The sequence below is a fragment of the Anser cygnoides genome, chromosome 5 (assembly GCF_040182565.1).
Source record: "Anser cygnoides isolate HZ-2024a breed goose chromosome 5, Taihu_goose_T2T_genome, whole genome shotgun sequence".
Taxonomy (NCBI): Eukaryota; Metazoa; Chordata; class Aves; order Anseriformes; family Anatidae; genus Anser; species Anser cygnoides.
In genome coordinates this window covers 25,782,501-25,808,404 of record NC_089877.1, presented here as the reverse complement: position 1 = coordinate 25,808,404, position 25,904 = coordinate 25,782,501, and the positions used below count along the sequence as shown (strand labels likewise).

Genomic DNA, 25,904 nt, shown 5'->3' with positions numbered 1-25,904 from the left:
AGGTAGCATTTTCTTCTGCAAGTTCATGTGTGCAAGCAGAAAAGAAACCTTTACTTTTCTTAAAAGACAAGTCCTCAACTCCAAGAACAGGGATGATTTTCCATTTCTATGATCTATCAGTCAGAGACAAAGTCAACACTTACATGAATTAACGATCCAAACTTTATTTTCTAGAAGATAAAACAAGACCCTAAATATTGAAGCAATGTTTTCATTATGAACATATTTCATAATGCTCTTGGGCCAGCAATTAAAACTACAAACTGACAGAATTTTAGCATTTGCTGAAAAAGCACTTTGGTTAAGTTGTTTTATCTGTAAAAAATACTCTACTACGCAAAGACAACTTCTGTGTAGATTCATTTGGTACTTGGCAAGGACAGACCAATAGATCAATGCTCTTGATGTGTGTGCACCAGGGTGAGAGGAAAAAAAAATAAAAAAATCCTCCTCAAGCTAAGCAAGGGAGTAAAACTACTCTAAAGACAGCAGTCAATGCTGTTTGTAAACCACTGCTTATCACATGCAAGCTAAGTTGCCCCTAGTTTGCCAAAAGTGGTATAATCCAATAGTGCAGAACAAGTGCTTAAATAAACTTTTCAACATACCGCACAACCAACAACACTAACAGCAAATGCAATGGGAAGAAAGAAACAGAAACCGGAAATGTACTTTGAAACATATTTTCATGGGATATAACAGACAATTTTGACTAGTAGGAACCTACTGATTCTTACAAATAGTCAAACGGACTGCTAGCACGATGTCATTTATACTATTCTGTGGGTAATTGTGATAATACAATTTTACATTTAGAAGCTAACGATTCAAAATTCATTTCTAGCCATTCATTTAAAAAACCAAACCAAAACAAAAAAACAACACATAAAACCCACAAACCAGCAACCCATCAAAAACATTTTTAAAAGCACAGCAAAGTAAAAAAACAACAAACAACCAAACAATCAAACAAACAAAAAAAACAACCAACAGAAAATGTGAAGTATGCTTTAATATGGTAGTGTGTTAAAAGCTAAAGGACATGTATGTATATACAAAAGACAAAGCTATCACTGCTGCGTGGACTGCAGAATGTTATCACTGCTATTTTTCCTCATCCTTGGAAACATACGGTTATTCTTAATACCATAAGATTCTGAAATTTTATAACATTTTGGATTTCTTTCAGATGAAAGTCCATTTTATTGTTTTTTAATTAAATCTATTTCCTCAAACGGTCTTTAAAGGCTTTACAAACTACCTTGCATTTTATTATTGCTGACAGTTATCTAAACCACGCTTGAATGCCCTCTTTATCCTTTAGTGAACAATTGAAAGATCATATGCTAAAAAGACTTCTGCTTTCTCTTCTTCTAGCCCTATAATTAAGGCATTTTAATACATTTCTTCATAGTCATTAAGAGAGCACAATGTTAAAAATTAATGAAATGAGACAATTTTGAGTTTAACAACCATAAATACATACAACATAAATTTGTCTCAATTGTAGATATGAAAAAAGCCTTCTTGAAATCACATGACAAGATTACTGAATTGTCAAGATTTTGCTTTTGCTGTCTAAGGGTATTTAAATGATGTATGGCAGCCTGACAATACTACAGTGTTGTTACGTACCCTACAAGAGAGGTAAACATTTCTGTCAAACATTCAGATTCCATTGGTTTTAGTATGTTTTTGTTTACCTTATATATAAGCCTATGAAAAAGTAGTACTGCTGGATGCTGCTGAAATGGATGAGGAGAGGGCAGAAAGGAAACAAGACAAAGACGTATGAAGGGAAAAATCACAAGTTGATTGTAAAAATCTTGATATATAATGTAAAATACCACTACAATAACACCTACTTATACCAGTACTTTATAAACACTTAAACTAGAATAAACAAGATTTTCATAATTTGGATTTTTTTTTCTAAGAAATAGTTCTCTATGTTCATGCATCACACATTTTTGTGACAGACATGTTAATAAGTAGTTTTTTTTTTAACATTGTGAAAGCAATTCTGTTTCCAAGTACATCATCATTAATTCTATATGCACCAATTAAATATAGGATGCATCTGTATTATAGCTATATCTTTACTGAGTTTTTCCAAAAGGTGTTATGAACAAATCTTACAGCTCATCTTTTAAAACTAAGTCAAGTTTTTTGAGGTAGAAGTTCTTTATGCTTTCTCAACTAAATGTTAAAATGACACAGTGAAGCATAAAGCAAGAAGATTACAGATTTTTTTTTTTCCTTAAGATAGACATTAAAAAAAAAAAAGTTGCTCTCCAGAAGATTTTCTAGAGATGTCAGACTGTTATATTATAAACAACCTTATTAGTCCTTTATAATTACAATAGGTACCTCTGGACAAGATCGAGCACACATGACAAATGCTTCTGACTTCTTTTTAAATCGAACCTGGAAGGTCATCGCTGAACAAACAGAATGCAATACAACCGGGGCCATAAATTGTGAAAGCTAGCAAAAAGGTAAGGTTTTTTGATATTAAAAATTAAAATTATTCTGTTCAGACTTTTCTGTATAAAATCAAGAAATAAGAGGATTAAATAGTTTTAAAAAGGCAAGTAGCTGAAGAGAAAGAAATCCTTTCAAACTTTATTACCACAATTTTTCTTTCTGCAGTTGAACCTGTATTTTAACATTTATGCAATTTAAAGTAGTTAAAGTATGCATTTAAAGTAGTTGCTTTATTTTTTATAAATATGTTCTTAAAAATAATTCCTCAGTGAGGGTTTACACATATTTGTATTTATTTTGTTCAGCGTTATGATGAAAACTGTGGACAGTTAAAAATAAAAAAAATCAGTCTCAAACCTATGGGACTTGCTTGCTGTTATCCTCAAATGAAATCAGGAAAAGTATAACACACTACTGTGCATTTTTCCTACCATTTTTATTTTGTTTTAGGGTCATTTAACAGTACTGGTAGTTTTGGATTAGATTTAATTTATATGGAGTTAAACAGTAACTTAAGTGACTGGAACTGGAAACCAATTGATGGATCTCACTTTTAAATCTCATATTTCAATTTGGAGGGGAAATGTACGGATTGAATTAGAAAGCTGTAAACTCTTGATGAGAATTAGTGGTATAAAACAAAAGAAAATGAAACCTTCAGTCATTTTCCCTATAGTTAGGCTGAATGAAATTGTAAATCAACAAAAGATTTGGATAGTACTCAAATCAATAGCTTTACCTAATAAAAGTTCTAACAGAGCACTGAGCATACCATTTGAAACAAATATGAAATAAATATGAAATATGAATGACTTTAAAAAGAACCATATGAGAAGCATAACAGTAAAATCACCAAAATTCAAGCAAAGGAAATTCAAACTGAAATGTATGATGGGCAATTAAGTACCTATTTTGACAATTCTAAGTGGTCAAGTTTTTAAAGTATGACACAGAAACCTTAACCTATCTATATATGAGTGATAAATGAGGCATTTTGTGTCATTACATTCCCATAAATCACTTTCTTTAACTGCTGATGGCTTTTATCAGGTCTAACCTTTTCAAGCTTCTATCAGAGTGCTAACATTTTCAACTTTGACACATACGCAGTTTACAAATTCTGCAGCTGATTAACTCTGTGCAGAAGCTCACTGCCATCATTGTCTTCTTCAAGTTGGGTTACAGCTTCAGTGTCTCAAAAACTCACATGCATCCTTTGTATGTCACAAAATCCCACTCAATGTATTGAGCTGTGTTGCAAAGGATATAAAGTATTTCTCCTTTTGAAACAAATGAGAATATACTTTCAAAATTACTCTTCTACAGAGAGCCTGAAATATATATACTGTTCACTATTTTAAAGTCAACTAAACAGTACATTCCAAATACAGAGAAATAGTCAGAAATTAGTACAATAAAATGATCAATTTTGCATTATTTTATTATTCAAATGAATTTGGGTTCAGATTGATACTCTTGATTAAATCAAAAATGTTGTGATCAACATCTCTGAGGTAAAGATTAATAAAATAATAAAAACCAACTAAATATTACAGCATATCATATATACTCTATTACAAAGTATTGCATTTATAAGCTGATCATGATCATGGGCCTTTAAATCATTTTGTGGGATTCCTCACTGAACTCTTGTCTGAACTATCTTGTAAATTTCAAAGGTTATAAATTGCAATATCTTGAAATTGTAAATTTCAAAGATTCAATTTCAGTACTATACCACAAAATGAATTGGCCCACAATAAGCTCAGAACAAAATAAATGCAAAAGCAAAAAAGAAATGCAGGAAATAATATTTTATCATGCTTAAGTGAGTCCAAAGATTTCAAGGAACACTTGCTTTCCATAGGAACTAAAATTAAATTACATATTTACATGACATACACCATTCTTCCTACAAATAAGTGATAAAATAGTTGATAAAAATCCATCTAGGTGTCTACCTTCAAAAACTTTTTAATTTACTGTACTATATTAACAACGAGAAGCCGGCAATACAGTAGTATTTTGTCTTAGTAGCATCAGTACATAGCAAGAATGTTAGTAGGTTAGACAAAATGCCTGCATTCTCACTATTTTTATTTAAAAATGTGCAGGATATCATTTAATTCAGATGTACTTCGTCTATAGAAACAAGCAATGAAACATTCTAGGAAATGCACTTACAAGATGTAATTGATATAGACACTGAAACAAAGCTCAAGTTTAAAGAGATACTGTCTTTAATAATATTAGTCAGATTGAAGAAATTTTCATGTTGGTTGTGTGACCACTGGAAGCCTGGTACTTCAGATGGTATTAGTTTTGATACGAGCTAACTAGACATCAGACCTAAATAATGAAACCTGAAGAGACAGGCTTGGACCCCGCAAATAAGAATGTCCGCAAAGGCTCTTGTGCAGCTGATTGTCTCTCGATGATAAACAACAAATCTTAGAAAAACACTGGAGGAAGGAAGATTTTTTTCCAGCATCACAGCTAACACAGCCTTGTAACTTCAATATCTAAGGCCTATCTATCCATGACAAATTAAAAAGTTCTTTATTTCACTAATAATGTCACACATCAGAGAAGCTGTGCAGTTACACTTTGACAATTCAGATGTAAACCTTGGAATGTCTGTAAGTAATCATGACAGAGGCATATTTATCATTTAAAACAAAAAGACATGATTTCTTGATGTTCATATCAAAGACTAGTGATGGATGAGAGCATGCTAATCAAATGACAAACCAGAAGAAACACATGCTCTTGCTATTTTGATTAGGGGAGGAAAATGAAGATCTCTTTTCCAAAATAAAATGCAAACATTCTAAAGTTACACACACAAATATATACACAAGTTTGTATAACACATTGTGTATACGTCGGAGCTTGGTATGTTCTCATGTAGCCATGCTACAAATACTGACTAGAATAACTGCCAATTTACTTAATGTCAGAAGTCGTCACATATAATAAAGAAAATCAAACATTGATGTTAATCAAGTCCAGTTAATTGCTTATTAATTTATATATTCAGATGCACTTTTAGCTTTTTTATATTAAAACTCCTCAAGTAACAAGACTGAATAATTTTACCTCTTCTTGTAATTTGTTTCCTAATGTCTTATTTCTAGGTTAAAATTATGTGCAATTATGCTTATGTGAAATTATGCTTATGCCATTTAAAGTTCCATAAAATTAATGTAAGCATTGCTGAAAGTAAAAATGTGGAGTGTTCATGAGGTATACAGTATTGCAAGATAAGCGTGGAACTTTAGAACCACATTTTTATTGTGAGGTCTTACATTTTTGATACTCAAGTCATCTTATTTCAGTGCCTTGCTTTACGTTTACCCAAAATGTATCAAACCACTAATGCACATTTAACAAGAACTCTGGAGCATCAAAAACTTTGCTTACTAAGCATGAGAGTCACAGCTGCTGTCAGTAAGACAGACAAGTCTTTATTCAGCTTGTAGATCCATAGGCACTGGCAATGTCCAATGATACTTTCACAAAGTACTTGTCAAACAATGGTCATCCAGCTCCTTGAGATCAATCTTTCCTTTTCTCTTTTAAGCAGTTCTCTCTCATGCCTTTTCCGTTACAATTCTACAATGAGTGAATAACTTTTTGGTATCCACAGACAAATACCCTGGTCACTCCTGTTCTGAACAAAGAAAGAAAACTCACTTTGCTGACTGGAGAACTATTCATAACCATACTTGTTCTTACCTTGCTGTAATTAAGAAACCTACAAATAAAGTACTTAACCAAAACAAACATACAATCTAGACTAACTGCCTTTTTTAAAAAGAAGATGAGTTCCCCCACATACAATTTTCGAGAATTTACAAGAAGGAACGTAAATCAAACTGGTGACACTGAGAGGGAAAAGGAATATTTGAAATGAAAATATTCTTCATCCAAAAATGATTATTTTCTTTTTGTTAAAAATGATTTTCTTACTGTTAAAATGATTTTTACCCAAACCTTTGAGCAGAAATGTATTTGAAATAAAGAATTATACAAATGCCTGTTAGAACTGTAGTGTTTAAAAAAACAGACCAACACCAACAATCATTTTGCTCTGCTACTCAGCACCCCTAATAAGACACACCTGATGGTGTACTTAATGCAACTTATCCATATACCCTAAGTGTCTCCTTTAAAACAAGATTACTGTCCTGGGAAAGCAGAATCCTGTGCCCTGGAAACACAGATCTGCACTGTACAATCTCACAGAATAAACAAAATGTGGGCAATTTCAATACATACTTCTCAGTATATATTGAGACTACTCTCACAGAGGCTGAAAGGTAATTTGGGACTCTGCAGTGAAACTGTATGCCAAGATTTCCTAGACACAAAGAATTTGTGAAGCTGTGTGTAAATGTGAATGTTGCCCATTAACCAGCCAGGGACTATTGAATCTATTCATTTTATACCTCAAATTTCTCTCAGATTGTGCACTAACCTCAACAGTCTTGTTTTTATGTGCTTTATTTACTGTGAGTCCTATTTTTGTAATCAGCTATTGACAATATTTACTTTTTTCTTATATTAGTACAAATATCTTTATACTCTATATATAGTAGTTTATCATTCAATATTTTGAAGTGTGCTTAAGACACAACTAAATTCCTCCACCTCTTGGACCTTTTTTTGAAAAATTTACTGGATGCCCAATATATTTAATATTCAATAGCATGTGAGAATAATTTTTATGCAACTCTGATAGTTAGAAAGATAGATAACTCAATTATTAGATCATCTATCAAAATATTCAGATGTGTAAGAGGCTACTAAAAAGATTGATGACTGAGAAAGTCCACTGATTCTCTAGCCATCATATTCACACATTTGGCTAGACAACATTTTTCGCTGCCTTCACAAGCAAGCTTCATTACCCATCACTCCACTGAAAAGAGTTTATTATGAGGCTGCCATCTTGGCAAGACTATTATTTAGATGATAAATGTTGGGGGAAAAAGTGTGTCTAGATTTTTTTTTAAGATGAGCTTTTTGACAGATAAAACAAACAGCATCTACATTTCTAATTAACTTAAATTTGGCATATACAAATACAGGTCAGTAAAGCTATGATATGCTACTAGATTATCTTCTGTCTGAATCTTGCCCTTAATTTGTAAAATGTAAATTAACTAATTAGAAGAAAAGAAGCATTATTTGTGACAAAATGCTCCTTCTATTTCTTTGCTTTGTGACATTTATGATCAACTGTAGTCCTTCATTCTAACTTCTCATAGATAGATAATTGTACTCACACTAATTTATTTGTTTTCTATTATTTTAAACCACATGAAAACTTGAGATTTCTGAAGGGAAGGATGCACAACAGACTTTGCAACATGCAGCGAAATTACATACTTGCCAGCTTCATTTTGTTTGCAATATTATGCTGTTTGCATGTACATGTAACATGAATACAGGCGCAAAGATACCACTTTCAATATTCAAGCACCAGACTCAAAGGGAAATCTCTATAGAAATTCTTAAAAAATTACTGAAAATCTCTGTATCCTTTCTGTGCATGATGTATAGTAATAATAATAAACTTGTGTTTCATTCATTAAGAGTTAAATTTCACTTTATATTCCTACTTCCCTCCTCAATTGTCATTTGAAATGGATTAGACTAGCAAATATAGAGTTACATGAAGCAAGGGGGAGTTGGTCATTCTTGAGTTTCAGCCTAGCAACTTGACCTTGTTAAATAAAAAAAATATATGATATCATAGTTTACAGGAAGGGATTCTTTTTGCTTTGGCTTGGTTTTTAACTATTACTAGATAGATAAAGACTCAACACTAAGAAATACATTGAAAATGTCAGATGTAAATGTCAATTAAAAATTACAAGGAATTCTGAAAGGTAATGTCTGTGGGGGGTTGACATTCTTTGACATAGTGGAGTGTCTGCAACCAGGCCTTTGGCAAGCAGAGCAGGATCTATGCTGTCAGCTCTTATCGTACATAAACTTAGATGCTTGTCTAATCTGAATGAGAAATACCACGAAAATTGGAGCTGAAGCCTTCCAGTAATGTAGATGGAAGTTGAAAATGCTCTATCTGCACTACACAAGTCTCCTGTGACATGATAATATTTAAGACAGTACAGAAAAATATAAGGCGAAAAATAATTTAAATAAAGCTTTATAGTGCCTCATTTACTACTTTTTAAGTTAAGCATGTAACAATCTTGCACTTAAAAAGGCTTCAGTGGTTGAAGTAAATTATAATGAAAATCCCATTTTGATGTCCATATTATAATATTTAAAGAGAAAAAAGCATGAAAATGTGTACTTAACTAATATCAATCATTCAACTGTAAACACTAAACTGTATACAGTATGGTCTGTTTGTTTTGACAGAAGGAGTTTTGATACAAAATAGTCTAAAATAATCAGCACAACAATTAATGTTATAGCGATGCTGGGCATGAGGTGTGGTCTTGATGGAAGACATCTTCATGGTCTGTTATTCAGTCACCTTATTGAATGAGGTGATGACCAGTAAAATGTGAAGATGTTACTTCTGTGCTAAAGTAAAAAAAAAAAAAAAAAAAAAGGCATAAACTGCATGTTGATTTTGATACTGTTTATGTTGTTAAATAAATAAAGCAATGATTTACTGGAAATAAGCTAAGTGTATCTAGAATATTTGTGAAGTGCAGAGGTATGCCTCTCTGTGTGTGTATGTATATATCTGAGAGGAGAACACAGAATTTTATCATCTTCACAAATTAAAATTCTGAATACAGTAAACTAGTAGAAAGCATCATCTCACTGCTTTTGATTCTTGTTGTCTAGAAACAAACCTATCTTACTCAGTGCTTTTAAGGTGAGCAAGTTGGCATGGCAGATTCTAAAAGAAGTAAATTATTTTTATAGAAACATCTATACCTAGTTCTAAGTTGCAAAAATCATCATAAATCCTCCTCTTCTGTTTACATCAATGTTTTATTTAAGATTAATTTACTAATTCAAATGGAGTCAGGAGGGAGAGAAGAAGCAGCAGAGCAAAATCCAGCATGTGTGAAAATCTAAGAGCATTAGATAGCTAAACAAACCTTAAGTCCCTCAGTGTTGCAGTAAGGTCAAAACCTTTCAGCATTGTACCAGTGTGTCAAAATATGTCAACAAACCTTCATACTGCAAGAAGAAGAATGACCTTTCAGTTCTTTATGTTTGGGCTGCCAATGAAGCTTTGGATACTGGGTATGCATGAACAGTTTTCCTAGCTACTTGACAAATGCAACTCCCAAGGTTTCCTCCAAGTCGTTATACCACTGGCTTTCAACTCACCAGTACAACTTTTTAAACAATTTTCAATTGGATCATATTGATACTGCTATAGAACAGGCATCCATAAGCCCACAGCATGATTCCCTCTTCCCCTACCACCTACAATCAGACAATTATTATTTAAGCAGTCTTCGTAGTAACTTATGTCAAACCATTTTAAACAGTAGACCATAAAAAAATGTGCATCATTTTGATGTTCTGATTCAGTCTTTGCTCACATGATTCATTCTTAGAGTCAACTACAAATGAATATGAACAGAACACTCTTCTCAAAAAGAAACTAATAGAGCAGATGTGTTTGTAACTGAAATGAATACTATATATATTTTTTTTCTTTTCACATTTATCTGAAAGACCTTTTTTTGTTCTACAGGACTCTATGATAATTTCATTACTAAGACTATTGGTTATAAACCAAAGTCTCAAGAGCAGACATTGTATTAATTAACAACAGATTTAACCATGAATTTAGGTTTCAGAAAAGTGTGGCTACTATTTTAAAATTAATTATGAGAAACTTGCATTTATTCTTTCAAAACATACAAAAATAATGACATTTAGACTACAAGCAAAGGGGGGAAAGGAATTTACTACAGGCATGACTTACTATTCTTAGTCAAAAAGAATGAAATGATTCTCTTTCACTGTGTGAAATTACCTTTAGTTTAATATCAGTATCAAATATGACATTTTCCTACACTCTCTCTCACATGTACAGTAAAGTTTCTTTAGCTAACAATGGCATCAAGCTTTCTCCTTGTACTCTAGAAACTACATTCCAGAAGGTACATATTTCTTAACCAGGCTTGCAGAAGGTACAAAATGTAAACTGCTGTATTTGAGTTTATACCTGCTTACAGGAAGTCACTGTCAGTGTCCACTAATTACTATTTGAACTGCATGTTATGTTATGCACATGCAGTTGTCTTGTTTACATAGTGGCAGTGAAAGCTGCAGCCTGCTCGGTGGATGCCATTGTTTTGGAGGAACAAACAGGCAGAAGGAAGGGTTTCGGTGAGTACATGAATCATTTTATACTGTTTGTTCGGTATGTAAGATAGCTTTTTCCTAAACATCACTCTCCAAAACCAGCCTGAGAAAACGCAAGACTGAACTTGCTTTTTTCTGTTTATCAGTGAAAATTCTCAATATCTAAACAGTGTCCTAAATTATAACTGTGCAAACCCACTGACAAAGTACACTTTGTGCATTTTTAATGTGAAGCTTAATTTGAAGATGAGGTTGCAGTGTAGCACTGCAACTGAAAATTGCTTAACAATACCATTGATGTATGAGCCATAAAAAACCTTGCTAAGCTGTCCCTGCAGAACTCAGAGTAATAAAAAGGTGTTCTTTTGCACTGAGGTGAACAGACATGGTTGACTGAATCTAGGGAGCTGTTCTGTTAAATGAGAAAGTGCCATTTCTTTCCTGTCAGTACAGGCCAATTTAAGACACTCACAGATTTAGTTAGCACAGACTACAGGACTTAATGAAACATACGCATTACAGCAAACAAACCATAGCTACGTTCAAAGCTTTCAGTCAGATTGTGTGCAGAATTAAATTTACATCTGTTACAGATGTGGAAAAACACCCAGAAACTATTCCAGTCTCACCCTTACTTTTCACAGAAACAAAAAAAAGCTCCATCGAAAAGATCTAAAACCTTTCACATTCACTCCTTTCAAAATATCTAGGCATGTATTCCTATCCACATGTAGCAGGTGATGTTACAGCTTTTCTCTGCAATTTCAAATGAACTTTAACTTCAACCAACAGATCAGGTTTACAAAACCCTGAAGGATGGGCTGAGTGTCATGATACATCTGTTATGAACTGATGCATCTTCTCCAAAAGATTCCTCCTTCAGGTGGAAAGGAAAGATACAGGTACATATGAACTGACTCGGAAGCTGGTTCTCACTTGAGAGATCCTTGGATAGGCTGATTCATTAAACCATTCAAAACTGATTCACAGTTTGTCCAGCTACACCTGTCTTTTCATATAAATAGTTTCAGTGAGGAATGAAAGTTAACTGTCTAACCTACATGCAACCTAATCTGTCATCAAGCATTCATTAATCCAACTGCTATTATATTAGAAGAAGCTGTAGTAATTCAGAACTCATTTCAGAAGATGCAATAGTGTTAGTTTAACCAAGCAGTACCAAAATTAAAACTAACAGGAGTTGTTTATTACAAAACAAAACCAAAAACTGAAATGAACAAACAAATAAAAACCCAACCCAACAAAAAACCAAAATCACCGCCACCAAAACACCCCCCAAAAAATAGAATTATGCCTTATTTCCATAGTTAACCTAACATTAAATTCTGGGTTTAGGGAATAACACATCTCAGTAAGGAGACTTCTAGTTTCCTTCATATGAATGTTAAGTCTTTATATATGTAAGAATCACCGGTTTTTCTAGTTGCTTTCTATAAAATAGCTATAAAAAAAGATTAGGCAAAATCTGAAAACTACTTCCAAAACATTTCTAATGAACCCTATTTCAATTCAGTCTAGCTTTTGCAACATTAAAGGTACTTTATTAACAGCTCAGTGTTATCCTATTTTTGAAGTTGCAATATTAATTATCACATGATAAAATCGAAATTAAAATGAAGTTAGCTATGTCTTGGGTTCCTGATACAAGCATAAGAGAAGTTTCTTTCAGAAATGTCAGGTTCAAAGGATACCCAGTATTTTCAAGTTTTTTACACCTTATAGCTCAAGCCAAAACATAGATAGTCATTTTACTTAGCACAAAAAGACAAATACTACAAGTTCGACTTTGCAACAGAAATTTTACTGCAAATCTGAAATGGATCAATGCCTTCATCCCACTTGTCTATTTACCTTTCACCCCACCTCAACTTTGTACCTTTATACTCATGTTATCTATTTAAAATTCACTTAGAGCTGCTTTTTTCTTACACTATCATGGATCCCCTCAAACACATACCCACTGAAAATATTCTAGCCAGTATATTTAATGGGTCCTCACAGCCTAAGCTACTCATTTACACTGATGTGCAAGTTCGGCACCATCTGCATCAGCATCTTTCCTGCCACTCTCGCAAATTGCCTAGATATTGTTATATACTCAAAATTGTTTCTAAGTCTCGTACTCTGGTTATATATCTCACAAATTCTTGTCTATAATTTTCCTGTAGCACAACATCTTTGTCCAACAATGGACAGTCTTCCTGAGGTTCCCATAACCTCAGTTCAAGTTCTCCAATTGACTGCTGTCTGGGATTATCAAATAAGCGCAGGCCCTCCTCATACCAACAACTGTTTTGGCAGAGCATAATCATGCATTCTGACAGTGTTATTCTCAAAATACAGTTTTTCTATCTCTGCTGCATCCTATAGAAACTGCTTTTAAAGGCATTTCCCACACTAAGGCTAGTGATTTTCACATCGGCATTTATTATTTATATTTAGCTGAAATACTGATGGTCACCACAGACTGGCAACTGATGTTGGCATATGTTGTTAGTTGCATGTTCAAACATGTTTGTGCCATCTTCTCCACTACCCTCAGATTTCAAGGAAATGACCTTGTAAACACTAAGAAGGCTTCTTAATCTATGCTATCACAAATCCTTTATTAAAACTTGCATTTACCTCACTTACTGCCTTGCTTAGTGTTCTACCACATACAAAGATAGAATTAAGATGACTATCTTGCGTAGGATTTAAACAACAGTCTTCCCCAGTGTTAAGTCTTCTTCATTATATACAATAAGAACCTTTATAAGCATAAAGCAGAACTATTTTAACAGTCTTTAAAGGATCTTTATACCAACAAAAACAATGTTCAAAAATTCTGTCCAGCATAACTCACTTCTCTTCTTATATTCTTGTAAATACTTTTTTAGCTTGAAAAGAATGTATTATTATTGTTACATGTAGATAATGTACCAAAAAATGTTTTATGAAAAAAAAGTGAAACGATTTAGATACACTGACAATAAGCAATAAAGTTCTTTACATACAAACCACACTTGTTAGACTGTGAAGATTTTAGAACAAGTTTGGCACCTTGCAAGTATTACAAAATGTTACTGAATCTTCCTTCAGTCAAGTACTAAACAAACTGAAATACAGCTTCTGTACCAAACCAGCTTATTCTGTTTTCCAGCATCACTGTAAAATCACCATATATATCTGACACATGTTAGCATTATCATATGAATTTGTCACAAATATTTCAGCATTCCAATTTGACATACTAATTAATCAAATTCAAAATGTCAGATTAGTAACATGTATTCTATTCACATGGCTTAATAAAAGTCATGAGCACTTTATGCTTTTTTTTTTTTTTACAGTAACTTATTTTAAAAAAACGTATTCTTACTTATCTATAGGGAAAAATAGCAGTAATGTACCTATTCCAGTAGCTCCAAAACTGGTCCTGCAAGTAGGCTTGGTGGCTACTTTCATCACCAAATGAGGCTTTGCTTTCAATCCAGTGAATTATGTGTCCTTCAACAGCTAGGGTGACAGCAGAAAATAAAGTGAACTGTGAAAATCAAACTCAACAGCCTGTAAGAATGTGTTTGGGAATACCTTATTTAACCCCCAAACTACCACATAATTCATGCTTGCAACAGAGTTACATATTTGTAAAAATATTTTTGAATATACACGTGACATTTTCAAAAAAAAACTCACAAAGTATTTTAATTGATAAGTGTCTCAATTTAAGTTTAATTACATCCTGTTCTAGATATTCACATCTATTCTAAAACACGCAGAATGTAAAGAAAGAGAGACTAGACTAAGGTGCAATTTCATCCTATTTTCACCCTTACTTTGCTGGAAAGGAGTTGTCAGGTAAGGAACTGAAGACTGGTGAATATCAAGAACAGTTAGCTAAGCCACTAAAGACAGAAAGTTCTTAGTCTAGAGTGGAAGGTGTGAGAACAGCAAGAAAGGTTATCATAGATATATATCTGCTTCCTTACTTTTGCGAAATCAAAACTGCTTCAGCAAGAAGAATTTAGGTATAAGGAGGGTTATGTGAAAAATATAATTTGGAATTTCTGTTTCTGGGATACTCTGGGATTTGCACTGATTGGTGTCCTTCCTCATTTTTTTGCAGACTTGATTTTGCAATATTAATAAAATGCTCTTTTTTGGGGAAAATCCTCTTTGACACTGACAATCGAATTTTGAAGAAGAAATCATGACAATCGCTCTAAAACATCATCCATTCTCCATTAGGGCAATGTGGAATACCATTACCGAGCTAAGGAGGTCTTTAAAAACTTTTCAGAAGACTCTCATATACATAGTTGTTTAACTATTGGATAAGAGAGATTATTGTGGTGAAAGATGGTATCTGAAAAACTGCTTAGGATGAGACAAAGTCTCTCACAGTACACACTCAATTCCTTATACTAATGCATGTATCGGTTATCTGTAATAATTCCAACTGTTGTCAAAACAAAGAACAAAAGAAGGTAGCCATGCACATGACTTTTGCAGAGAGCTTTCACCTTTTTATTTGCTCTGACACACCCACCGGTAGACATCCGCACAGACAGGTGTTGTGCTCTAAGCAGGTGAATCAGAAGTCTTTTTGTATGAAAGTCGATTTACAAAGGATCATTAAGAATCCTTTACACTTGGACAACATGCACGTTTTTCTTCCATGGCCCAGCCAACAGGTCATCTCACCTTCTTATATGGCCTAAAGACCAGAAGATGTAGATGAACTTTGGCATGACCTTTTTACCCACTTTTATTCCTTCTTGCTTCCTGTTAATGCAGGCTTTAAAAAAAAAATAGAGAACTACTGAGTTGTATTTAGATGCAATGTGATGGCATGAGAGTAACGGCACGACGACAAACCTTTACACAGTGACCTAGAGGTGTAATGGTATTACTTTAAGACTGCTTTGCATTTGATTGTGCCTTAAAGTTTAAGACAATTATAGGTATTTCAGATTTCACATCATAAAGTGGGCTGAGCAAGTTAGAGGGAGTGAGGATTTGGGGGTTCCTATTGTTTCTTTTTCTTTTTTCTTTTTTATGACTTTGTGACAAAAATGTGCAGAGACTGAGGAGAAAATATTAATATTATATTTACCTGTATTATGGGTAATACTCTCACACAAAGTAGAAGTTGTTAAAATTATTGGGTAAACACTGAAAAAACAGAGTAATATTGTATCCTATAATATACTTTTGTATGTCTTAAGTAGCTGTAATATTTTAACATAAACACTTCTACACAAAATAAAATAATAAAAATTCTTTTAAAAGACTTACCTACTGGCACTTCTAAAATAAAGTCTGGTGTTTTGTCATAACCTTTTGCACGAAGCTGATCTTCAGCTATATATAGAGAACAAGAACTATTGTTTATAAAACTATTCTATTAACTAGACAGCAGTATAATTAATTTTATTTTAAATAAGAGTGTAAGAATTACTAATGCACTCATACATATCTTTCTTATGCATGCAACACTGTGTCAGATTAAATGAACCTTCGTAGAAAACCTGAAGCATGGATATAAAAATGCTTCTTTGTCATCCCTGCATTTTTATGTCTTCATTATAAACATCATTAATTCAAGCTGTCATACAGTATTTTATAACCCCCAAATATTCAAAATAAAGAGATATATTTGCTGATTGAAAGAAGAGTCTTCTCACATTAGGGAGCTGTTGAGATTAATCCTACCAACACCACAAACGTAGAATACTGTAGCTGCCTTCTTAGTTTTGTTTTAATGTTAGCACGGGGATGCTAAATATACAAACAAATAAATAAATAAAAGAAGAAGAAAATCTTCTTCCAGAAATCTAACAGACGGAAGACATGATTTTAATTTTTCCTGCCTCCTGAATATAATTTAACCAATTTCAGAATATAAAAAAAAAAAATTAGAAATTTTCTTAACATTAACTATACAACTCTATTGCTTCTGAATATTAAAACTGAATATTTCAAAAAATAATTGAGAAAGAAAACAAAACAAAACAAAAAGGATGCTTTCTTTAAAAAAGAAGAAAAAAAAGGAGAAGGCAAGCCCTCACTATTTTTTAAACTATTGTCCTTGATTTCCAATACCATTACATTGGTATTTCTGAAACACCATTAGATTTTGGAGTGACCTGGTCATTCAATTCCAGGCATGGCTTTCTGTCTTCACCGAAGCTCAACTAATGGCACAACCTAGTAACAAGTAAGGCTGTGTAGCCCCTTAACACCTACTGGGCTGTTGACATTGTCATGCATCCCATTCGCCTTTCTACATCACCTTTGATTAAAATTAATGGTCCATTCTCACTGTTGGGTAGCTTATTTCCAATCCATTTATCAGGTTAGGACAGTAGTTTCACGGCCAATGTTCAGAACTCAGTTTTAGAATACTTTGTGCATATCTTGAAAGGTCAGCAGTTTGAGTCCAAGCAACGTTTTAATAACAAGATAAACATACACTCTTAGAAATAAAAATATTTTAAAACTGCCTAAAGCAAACTTCACTCCCCCTCCTTATTGAAAAATAAAAGTCTGAGGTATATTTTTATATAATGAACTAATACTGCAAGCAGGACACCAGTAATTCTGGAATGCTGTACATACATTTTAAGTGTAAACTGCAATAGCTGTTTATTCTTTTTAATAGCTGTGGTATTTCTTTTGAAATTTGAGAGCATTTATTCACAGTAGGAATACTACATTGTAAATACATGATTTTGGAATCCAACATTTCTTAATATCACCTGGTCAGCTATTAAACTTTTCTAGGATTTGCAGCCAGACTTTGTTGGCTACTTTCAAAATTAAATTGTTATATGGATAAAATATGTTTAGATTGACAAGGTTCCAGTTTAACAGAACCTATGAAAAGATTTTTACATCACATTATGAAAACAAATGATTATTCTAAGTAATTTCTTAATCTTGATAAAATTAAATCTTGATAAAAATAAAACATAACCCAGTTTCATCCAGCTCTATTTAACTGTGACCTGCTCTCAATTGTTTAAGGCAGTCTGGAAAAGACTTTCATTCTTCTAGACAAGAAGTCTAGAAGAAACTTTAATTATTTGGGGACACACAAATGGCAACAGAAAGTTCAGACTTTTCCATCACATCTGACAAAGGCTAGTGTCACAAATTTAAGGAAATTTACCTTAAAGAAACATAAAAAAACCCTCCACATTGAAACCAGGAGAAATGTTTTTGCATCTGCTGATAGGTCAATTTTGCAAGTGTCTGAGATGGAGTCTGCATCGGCATTACCTTTATACTCTCCAGCAGACTCTTTTTTCAAGGATGTCTGACTACTTTTGAAATGATTTAACACATGGATTGACACAATATATTTTCTGCTTTAAATTTGTTTTGGAAAGTTTTGCCTCGTTTTCTCTTAACACTTTGCATTATGAGAAACAGTGAAAATATATTTAAAAAACACCTTTATTATTGGTGTGAGTTGACAATCACACACAGGAAAATAATTATATATTACTGATTCTTCAATTATTATGAAGCTTTGTAACTTTGGAAAAATAAAAAGAAAAAGAAAAAAGGAGTTACAGAAGGTCCCCAAAATCACCAGAAAGATTCTTTAAGCCAAAACCTCATCAAAAGGAAGTTCAAACTTTTTAGCCCAGGAATGCTTCAGATTGGTATAGAAGCCTTAGATTGGTATAGAAGCCTTATGCACACCTTAAAATATCTTTTAGCTCTTGTACGGATCAAGAGAATGACTTAACAACTGCTTGAAAGCCAGCCAACAGCAGCTACATCTCTTCATCCTCAGATTTGAAAATTATGTTGAAACGGCCCTAAGTTTGTCCACATGTTGTCCATTAGTTTAGATTTCCAACAGATCTGGAGGTTTGTATTAAATGGTTATGATTGAGTTACAGTAAACTCATCATTTTTCTTATACTAGCCTCTGGATGTAACAAGGAAGCAAAACATTCTTCTATTAGTGCATCAATAGGCAGTAGCTGCACATTGAAGATTACAGCAGAAAACACTAAACAGATTTCATGATTTATATCCAGGCTTCTGAGGGACACCATAGTGGGAGCGAAAGGAGGTTAAGATTCTAGAAAGGTCGGTTATATACCTTCCCATTATAGCTAGAAGCTTTCCTAATATATTCTGGGGTAGGCAAAGACATGAAAAGATGAAATCAGATCCTACGTATAACCTAGAAATTCCTGGCATTTCAGCAAGGCAAGTGAACCAGTGAGGAAGGGAAGGCTGTTAGCCTGTTCTGAGAGAATGCTTCCACTGATTCTGTAAATCTCAAGCAAAACAGAAAAGACTTGAGAACTGCGTTTCTGATGTAGAGAGGAAGTGATGTGCTTCTCGTGAACAATGCATTCCTAAAATACAAAAAATATCAGTTTGTTTAAGTTTCCAGTCAATTTCTGGGCGAATCTGAAGGTGTTATTTCTGATCTGTATGCTTTGAAAGCTACGTCCTTTAGAAACAAATTTTATTCCTGACCCTAAATGTTGCTAGGCTTTTTTCTTCTGCAATATACTCTCTATTGCCCAGGTAAACATAGCTGTAACAAAAAAATTGCTATTCTAGAAGAATAGTACACTGGAGTACTACACTAACATGGAAAATGGCAGCAGGAATTGTTTCTTTAATACATGGATTAAAAAGTAATAGTTTTGTCAGTACAGCAATCTAAGTCACAAGCCATCTCCAACACCAGAACTCCATCTTACTCAGATGGAAAGCCAGATAAAGCCTGAATCTGTTGACCTTTAGGAAATAATCATCTCTTCTGTTTTCCAGGGGTTTTCTTCAAGTAGTTTTGGATGCAATTTTTGAGAAAGGAAACATTTTACTGCAAGGGTTTCAGCAAATACAGTAAAGTTCATCTTGCAGATACTAAGGAAAAGCTTTTTTTTTTTTTTTTTTTAAATCAAACCCAGAACCTGAGACACATTCAATGGAAAGATATAATAAAAACAGTTAAAACATCTTACATCATGAGTAAACAATGCTTCACTATGCATAAAACATAAACAATAAATTAATCCATCTTATTTATATCTCTGTATGTTGACAAGTTAACCCATTCTAGGTATTTTGAACTGACAGTACAAATTTCTTAGAGCTTATTTCTAAAGGCAAAATTGATGCTTACCCAAGGTCATGAATCATTAAAATTTAAATCTGATTTGTGTACAACACAAGCTTGCACAAGCCAAAAAAAATGATAATTGTTGGGTTGAGGATCCATTAGTGAGTCATCTAGTCCATTCCCTTGTATCGTGACAGGATTTATTTCATTACCAACTTTGATGGAAGAATGTCAAGTCTTGCCTTGAATTTTTCATTGAAGGTGATTCCATAACCTTCCCTGGCAGCTTGTTTTATACTTATTGTTCATAGAACTGTTTAGTATTTTAACTCAATATCGTCTCTCCAATTACAATTTAATCCTATTATCTCTGCTCTTTGAGCAAAGTAAAAAAAAAAAACAAAAACAAAAACAAAAAAAACACCCACAAGCCTTCTCTCATTTTCATAGAATCATTTGGAAGTTTGTATGTAATGGAGAAAAATGTAAAAAAATAGGAATAACTAAAATAAAAGAGCACACTCTGTTTTTTAATCATGCGGACAAACCTAAAAATCTTAATATTCTTTCTAATTTCTTAAATTTGTTAAAAGTTTTCCAAAATCTTACCCTGAGTCTAGCTTTAGGAGAGATCTCCTAAAGTTCTCTACTAATTTTACTGGTTTTACCAGTAAAACTCTTTAATTATACGAACTTTGTATAACACTCAACTGTAAAAAGACAGCATTTCACTTTGTTATTATCTAATCACATAAGGAATCCAAGATTTAAAAAGTCAATACTAAGTTTATTATCACTATAGAACTGATCATTTAAATACTAATGATTGTTTTAATGGCACTTATACACAAGAAATGTAGTACACGCTAAAAGAAAAAAAGAGAAAGAAAATAACTTTAATTAATCCTCAAAATAACTTTCAATAGAGACTTTCATTGTTTGGGAAGCAGGGGGCAAAAAATCCAACAGAAACTGCACAGAAAGCAAAGTGAGTGAATCTTCTAGCAGTCCTTTATACAGAAAGCATTTTGAAGCTAATATTTCTTATGCTTCCTCTTAAGTCTCATAAGGCCTAGATTATGGCTAATATCTCATGACACCAAAAGTAATACTGCAGCAGATATTAAAGCATTTTTTTTCAGCTACTTATTCTATAAAATATTAATTGCAAGCCTGTGCATGTGCTGTATATATAGGGTATTAGGTAACTGAGTTCCTGCTCAGTTCTAAATCAATAAAAGATATCATGTACAGCATCAATCATTTTTTACTCTTCTTTTACTACCTAATACAAAGAGTGTTGAGACTTATTTTTTTCTTAAGTAAACAGTCACTGGAATCTTTAAAGTTAAGGATCCACTAGCTAGCCTCTACCACTGATTCTTACCTATGAAAGAGAGATTTTTTTCCAAAAGCATTTCTCGCAGCAAGACTTCATGCTCATGCCCAATAGCACTGATAGCTTTAGGTTAAGAAATAGAAGATTACATTGGAAAAGAAACAAATTCGGAAAAATATCATAGGTAAAATAATTCACTATAAAGCTTACTGGCCTTCACCTTCATTTCAGAGTGATCAAAGATTTGAACTCTAATTTTTGAAATTCCTTACAGGGCAGAGGCATTTAGCACTTTGTGAAAATCAGACTACTGTATACAGCATCAGAATACATTTTACAAAATTAAAACCCATTATATCATACTTACCTGGTATATATATAAGGGCAATATTGCTATTTTTGCTCCCTGTCCCCCAAATTAAAATAAAGTGTGAGCTTAAAACACATGGTTAAATAGCTTATAAGTTATTCTTTAATGATTAATGCATCAATTCTCTAATTCAGTAAAGAATGAAATAAACTTTCTCTTTATATTCTGAAATTGAGAGGCACTAAATCTGAAACATCTTACTGTAACAAAACACCCTTTTCATTGATTTTTCAGAAGCATGAACTAATGTCAGAGAAGAATGAAATAATATTTTACAGCAAAGTCCTTTTCACTTCACTGACAGCCTGTTGATCCAATGCGCTATTCTTAGCAATATGTAAAAAAAAGTCATCACATCAAACATTTTTAATGTATCTGCCCAGAGGTCAAAGTTCTATTCTGGAAGCTTTTAAGAAGAACCTCGTGGAACATCACAATAAAGGATCTTACATTAAAAACAATTAAATTCCTGATTTTATTTAGAATAACTTCTGCAAATGTAAACTACAGATCATCTTCCCATTACAGCTGATTACCTAAATTATACCAATATTTTATGCTGAACAGCAAAAAAAGCTAATTGCAAGGAATCATTTCACATATCTATAGTTTTTATCAATTGAAGCTATATATTATGTTAAACTGTACTAGCAGTTACAGTACAAAAATGGGGACAAATGAAGAATGCCAAAAATGCAAGAAAAAATATTGCAAACAGAATTTATAATGCACCATAAGCAGAAACACTTAGACTTAGTCTATAATAATACCTGTTATTGATGTGTGGCAATGACCATGGGGCAAAACTTGTAAATAACCTCACAAGCCATTTTCTACTCATGCAATCTAGCAGCCTAGTTTCCCGTAAGCATCTGAACTATTACTGAAAAATAGCCTCTTGGCATTTACGAAGAGGTTGACTTCATACTTTAGTCCATGCATATACAATTAGATAGTTATATTTAAAATCAATATGCAATCCTTCAGAAGACATTATGCTTTTAAAACCTTAACTTTAAATTGATTTTTAACTATTTTATGCACCTCAATATTAACATCTAATTCAGCAACATACTTGCAGATAATGCACTCATACAGCCAAGTCTTAAACTTTTCTGTACCAAAATGGAATTGAAAATCTCCTGATTATTCTCATTGATGTCACTGTATATTCAATAACTTATCTCGAACCAGAATCTGGAGACGATAGGGAAGACCATTTAGACTGCAGTCAAGTTATTCTTAAAAATTGTTCATAACTCTTTCAGAAAACTCTGTGAAGAGTTTAGTCAGATTGTTCATCACCAATAATACTAATCCTAAAGTATCAAATTTTGGATAAGAAAATTAATGATCAACAACCTTTTCAAAAGTTCAACTTATTACATTCATCCACTTTAAGAAAGTCACGTTTAACATTGAAGAGAGTCTCAATGAATACCTAAGAACATGATTAAAAACAAAACAAATACAATTAGAACTCTATCCTGCTGCTGTTAAACTTAAATGAAACAGTAGAATCCATGCAAATATTTTAGCAGAGAGAACATATTTTCAAGAGGTAACCACCACATGTATCACAACTACAAATATTGTTTCCCATGCATAACTAAACATCACTGTAGCTCTCCTATCCCGCCACTGTACAGTGAAATCCAGATCTTCACCCAAACTGGATGTAGAGATTTATGCAAGGTTTCTCTAGGGTTTGGGAGGGAATTGCCTTGCTAACCTGCTCAGTGATAGAAGACTATGATTTTGAAACTGTTCTTTCAATAACAGATTGAAACCGCAGAGTTACTAATTCAGGACTTTATTAAAATAGGTTTGGGGTCATGGGAATCACTCCTAGCAAATCAGTAAAAAATACTTAGTCTTGATTACTCAGTAATGTGTGGAGCTCCCCCAGTTTTCTCACTGGATGCTGAGGATCTCTAAATATTTTAAAACTATCAAAAAAAACCCACAAACCAGCTCCTAAAATACAAGCTACACAGTGTTTTTTCTACAGCCAGACTCATTTTCTTTAAGATAAAAAAAATAAAAGAACTACATTGGAAGGTTAGGTATGAGTTTAAAAGTGCTAATCAGTCAATCTATCACAACCTGAACTGCACTTGAAAACATTCTAATTAAAATTCATATTCATAATAAAGCACTGCCATAATGTTCAACATTGTCTGTGCAACTTACTAATTTAATCACAGAATACTTGAGATTGAAGGTACCTCCAGAGATCATGTAGTCCAACCCCAATGCTCAAAGCAGGGTCAACTACTCTTAATAGAAAACCAGACATGCATTTCAACTAATCAAAACCAAAGAGGTTCAATCAGGCATATGAATGTGCAGCCACCAAACTGACAACTTCCCGTGGTCCATCTGATTTTTGTTAAGCGGTGTAAGCGAAAGCTCTGCAGTGACCCTCTAGCTGATTGAACGTAAAACAGAGGAGTATGAAACGTGGTTTGTGAAGCAGAACTTTATGTCAGGTTAAAGCTAGACACATCTCTTCCACACAGTCTAAGCTCGTCAATTGTGCACCTAAAATTTTATGGGAAAGGATACTGTTTGATGCAGTCCACCAGTGGTCCATAACAACAGTCATTCACAGTACACTGCAGACAAATAAGAGAAGTAGTATAGTGATGGGAAACTACAAAAACATTACAGTTAAACAGTATCTTAAAAACAGTAATTACTTTTCTTCAAAAAGGCTATCAGATGCTATTCAGATTTAATCACAGAAAACAAAAACTGCATGCTTTTATTCACTATAAAAGCGAGCTATTAAAAAGTGAAATGCTCCCCTCACAAATATTGCATTGCCATTTATGGTGCACCCTGACCTCAGTGATAGTTTATGATGACAGTAATTAAATGAGGTTTAAAATCTTTTACTCTGTTAGGCAGATAACAGCATTGCCAGAGGAAAAAAAAAAAAAAAAGACAACTGTGATTAATACCTGATAGACTTGATTTGCTAGAACTCCATCTGGAATCTGAGAAGGGTCCCGTAGCATACTATTAATAAGAGTTTTGGATGCTAGTGACAAAAAAGAATAAACATACAAAAACCTGTTAGCACAGTTATCCACTTGGCAGGCAGGAAGAGAGGCATGCTTTTATAAAGGAAAACATTGACGATGTTGATAATTTTTAAGGTTATCCAAGCAGCAACAACAGACCTATAAATTTGTCACAACTTATCCACTCAGATATATGAACTCTAAAATTCTTAAAACACAAAAGCATTTTTTTAGCACAGGGTGATAGCAGTCACTTGTTTACTTACTCAGTTTCACTGGACACTATATGCTTCAGAAGCATCACATAGGTCTTAAGTAAACTGCTTAACATACAGAAAATGTAACTCAACCTCCATATCTTTGGAGAAATTAAAGAAGATATAGAAAAATTCAAAACAGCCTTTAAAACAATCTTAACTACTTTATAGACTTGCTGATTCCAGCTTAGTAGCTTTCAAATTTATTTATTTGTTTGATGTCAACACATTTGTCTGTATTTAAAAGTTGGTCAAAGGTTTTCTGTGGTATTTTCAAGTGTATAAATCTAAGACAAAAGAAATCAGAAGTGAATTTAGGACTATTTATCAGTCTTTTAATCACTAATACCACAATAAGAAAAAATAACATTAGTCAGGAATTGCCTTTAGTTTATTTTCAAATGTGAATACAGTCCCTTGAAGAGCTGGCATTCTGTTTTATACACAGATGCTTAATCTTGGTGGTTGCATATACCAATTAATTCCTGAAAGGAGTGGAAAGACCTTATTCTACAAGAATGCCTTCTAAAAACATCAAACACTTCATTTTACAATTTCTCAGAGAAAAAAACAATGCTGCTGTGCAAGCACGAGCTGCCTCCTTCCTGAGAACAACTGCTGATAGAATTCAGCTGCTGGTATATTTATACCATCAAATCGTTAAGTGTAGACCAGGCTTGAGACTAGCAAGGTTCCCAGCTTTGCCAAAGATTTCCTGTGTGACTTCAGGCAAACTCCTTTAACCTGTGTGTGCTTCAGTCCTGTAAACAAAGATAAAACCTACTTTTTCCTGTTTCTCACCTAATTTTCCCCAACTCAGGGCCAAAGTTTTGTCACTCTGTTACACGCATGTTACACTGTGGAAGGACTCCTGGAACCTGTGACCCTCCACCTAAGCAGTAATGCCAGTTTTATTAGTCAATGTGTGTGTGTAGAGGCTGTGCTGAAACTAAAGGAGACGGTGATTTTAGTCCACTCCCCAGATGCTGTCTTCTACAAG

General features: G+C 33.3%; 1 protein-coding gene across 8 annotated transcripts in view; it reads right to left on the bottom strand.

The window, feature by feature from the left end:
- The window catches only part of CDIN1 (CDAN1 interacting nuclease 1), a 130,547-nt gene that overhangs the window by 52,646 nt on the left and 51,997 nt on the right, over positions 1 to 25,904 (bottom strand). For 4 of the 8 annotated variants that reach the window (XM_066997580.1, XM_048058789.2, XM_066997579.1 and 1 more), the window contains exons 6-10: positions 24,585 to 24,664; positions 24,187 to 24,236; positions 21,297 to 21,364; positions 16,108 to 16,173; positions 14,220 to 14,325 (exon numbers count right to left, since the gene is read on the bottom strand). In XM_066997580.1, the coding sequence (XP_066853681.1) occupies positions 14,220 to 14,325; positions 16,108 to 16,173; positions 21,297 to 21,364; positions 24,187 to 24,236; positions 24,585 to 24,664 (370 nt within the window). Of the gene's footprint in view, positions 1 to 5,934; positions 9,052 to 14,219; positions 14,326 to 16,107; positions 16,174 to 21,296; positions 21,365 to 24,186; positions 24,237 to 24,584; positions 24,665 to 24,913; positions 25,047 to 25,904 lie in introns of those variants that run through there. The other 4 variants (XM_048058795.2, XM_048058791.2, XM_048058790.2 and 1 more) reach the window with 4 other exon arrangements.